This window comes from Cariama cristata, unplaced genomic scaffold (assembly GCF_000690535.1).
Source record: "Cariama cristata isolate BGI_N322 unplaced genomic scaffold, ASM69053v1 scaffold22571, whole genome shotgun sequence".
Taxonomy (NCBI): domain Eukaryota; kingdom Metazoa; phylum Chordata; class Aves; order Cariamiformes; family Cariamidae; genus Cariama; species Cariama cristata.
Window position 1 is genome coordinate 1 of NW_009600099.1, and position 1,261 is coordinate 1,261.

Genomic DNA, 1,261 nt, shown 5'->3' on the forward strand with positions numbered 1-1,261 from the left:
GTGGCAGCCGTGGGCCCCGTGTCCGTGGCAGTGGATGCCAGCAGCTTCCAATTCCACTTCTACAAGTCGGGTACCGTCTCACTCTTCGTAACATGGATGGGTAAACTGAGGCAGGGCTGCCTCGCTGCGGGAGGTGGGCTGCTGAGCCCTTGTTGAGCCCGGGAGTTTCCCCAGGACACCTGGCCCAAGGGAACAGGATCCACCACCCTGCTTTCACCTGGAAAAGAAGTGATCAGAGCTGGCCCCCAGCTCACCCCAGCTCTGCTCTTCACAGGCATCTTCAGCAGCATGTTCTGCAGCCAGCGGGTGAACCACGGGATGCTGGCCGTGGGCTACGGCACCAGCCAGGACTGTGGGCGCAACGTGAGCCACTGGATCTTAAAGAACAGGTAGGGGCTGAGGGTGTGCCCCCCAAACCCACTGCCCCTTTCACCCCCACGCACGGCCTGTCCCTGCCTTCCTGCTGGGGTTGGAGCGGCACAGCAGGAGCATCCCTGTCCCGTCCCCATCTCGCTCGCCCTCCCTGAGCGGGGCCGGTTCTCCGTGCGTGGGAACACGGATGCGCTCATTCTCCATCTCTTCCTGCAGCTGGTCAGAGGTGTGGGGTGAGCGGGGCTACATCCGCCTGTTGAAGGGTGCCGACAACCACTGCGGGGTGGCCAACCAGGCCAGCTTCCCCGTGCTGTGAGCCGGGACATCTCTCCTTCCCCGGGACATCTCTCCTTCTCTGGGGCGTCTCTCCCTGCCCGGGCTGCAGATCCATGGCTGTTTCCTTCTGGAAAGGGGCTTTTGTTTGTGTGTGGTGAGAAGCAATTAAAAGTGGCACGGCTAACTGATCTGTCCCTGCAAGCGGTGGCTGGGCAGGGTTTGGTGGCTGAGGCAAGGCTGATGCAGCCGGTCCTTTTCCTGGTGGGAAAGGCGAAGCTCTCTCCATACGATGCTTGGCGAGCACCACTTTCTCCGCGCCTTTCCTCCCAGCCCGGCCATCTCTTTCCCCTCCTGTGGCCCCTTTTCCTTCCAGCTGAATCCCAAAGGCCACCAGCCAGGGCTGGATATTTTGGCCGTGGCTGCAGCTTTGCCCTGCCGGGACTGAGCCAACAACGCTGCCCCTGCACACCCAGCTCTTTTAAAAATAGATCTTTACCCCATTAAACCTGCGTGACAAAGCAGAAAATGAACCTCGCCCCCCCCCCATCCTACTTTTTATTTCCCCTCTGTCCTGAATAATTTGGGGAATTTAGTGCCACACACACACACGCAG

The 1,261-nt window shown here is 60.2% G+C and overlaps 1 protein-coding gene across 1 annotated transcript; it reads left to right on the forward strand.

Annotated features, from left to right (window-relative positions):
• Window positions 1–3: 3 nt before the first annotated feature.
• On the forward strand, window positions 4–688 carry LOC104169114 (cathepsin L1-like; the record flags this gene model as incomplete). Its single annotated transcript, XM_009709930.1, has 3 exons — window positions 4–70; window positions 275–389; window positions 589–688. Coding segments are annotated over 3 exons (282 nt in total), but the record flags the coding sequence as incomplete, so codon positions are not given.
• Between the last annotated feature and the right edge of the window lie 573 nt (window positions 689–1,261).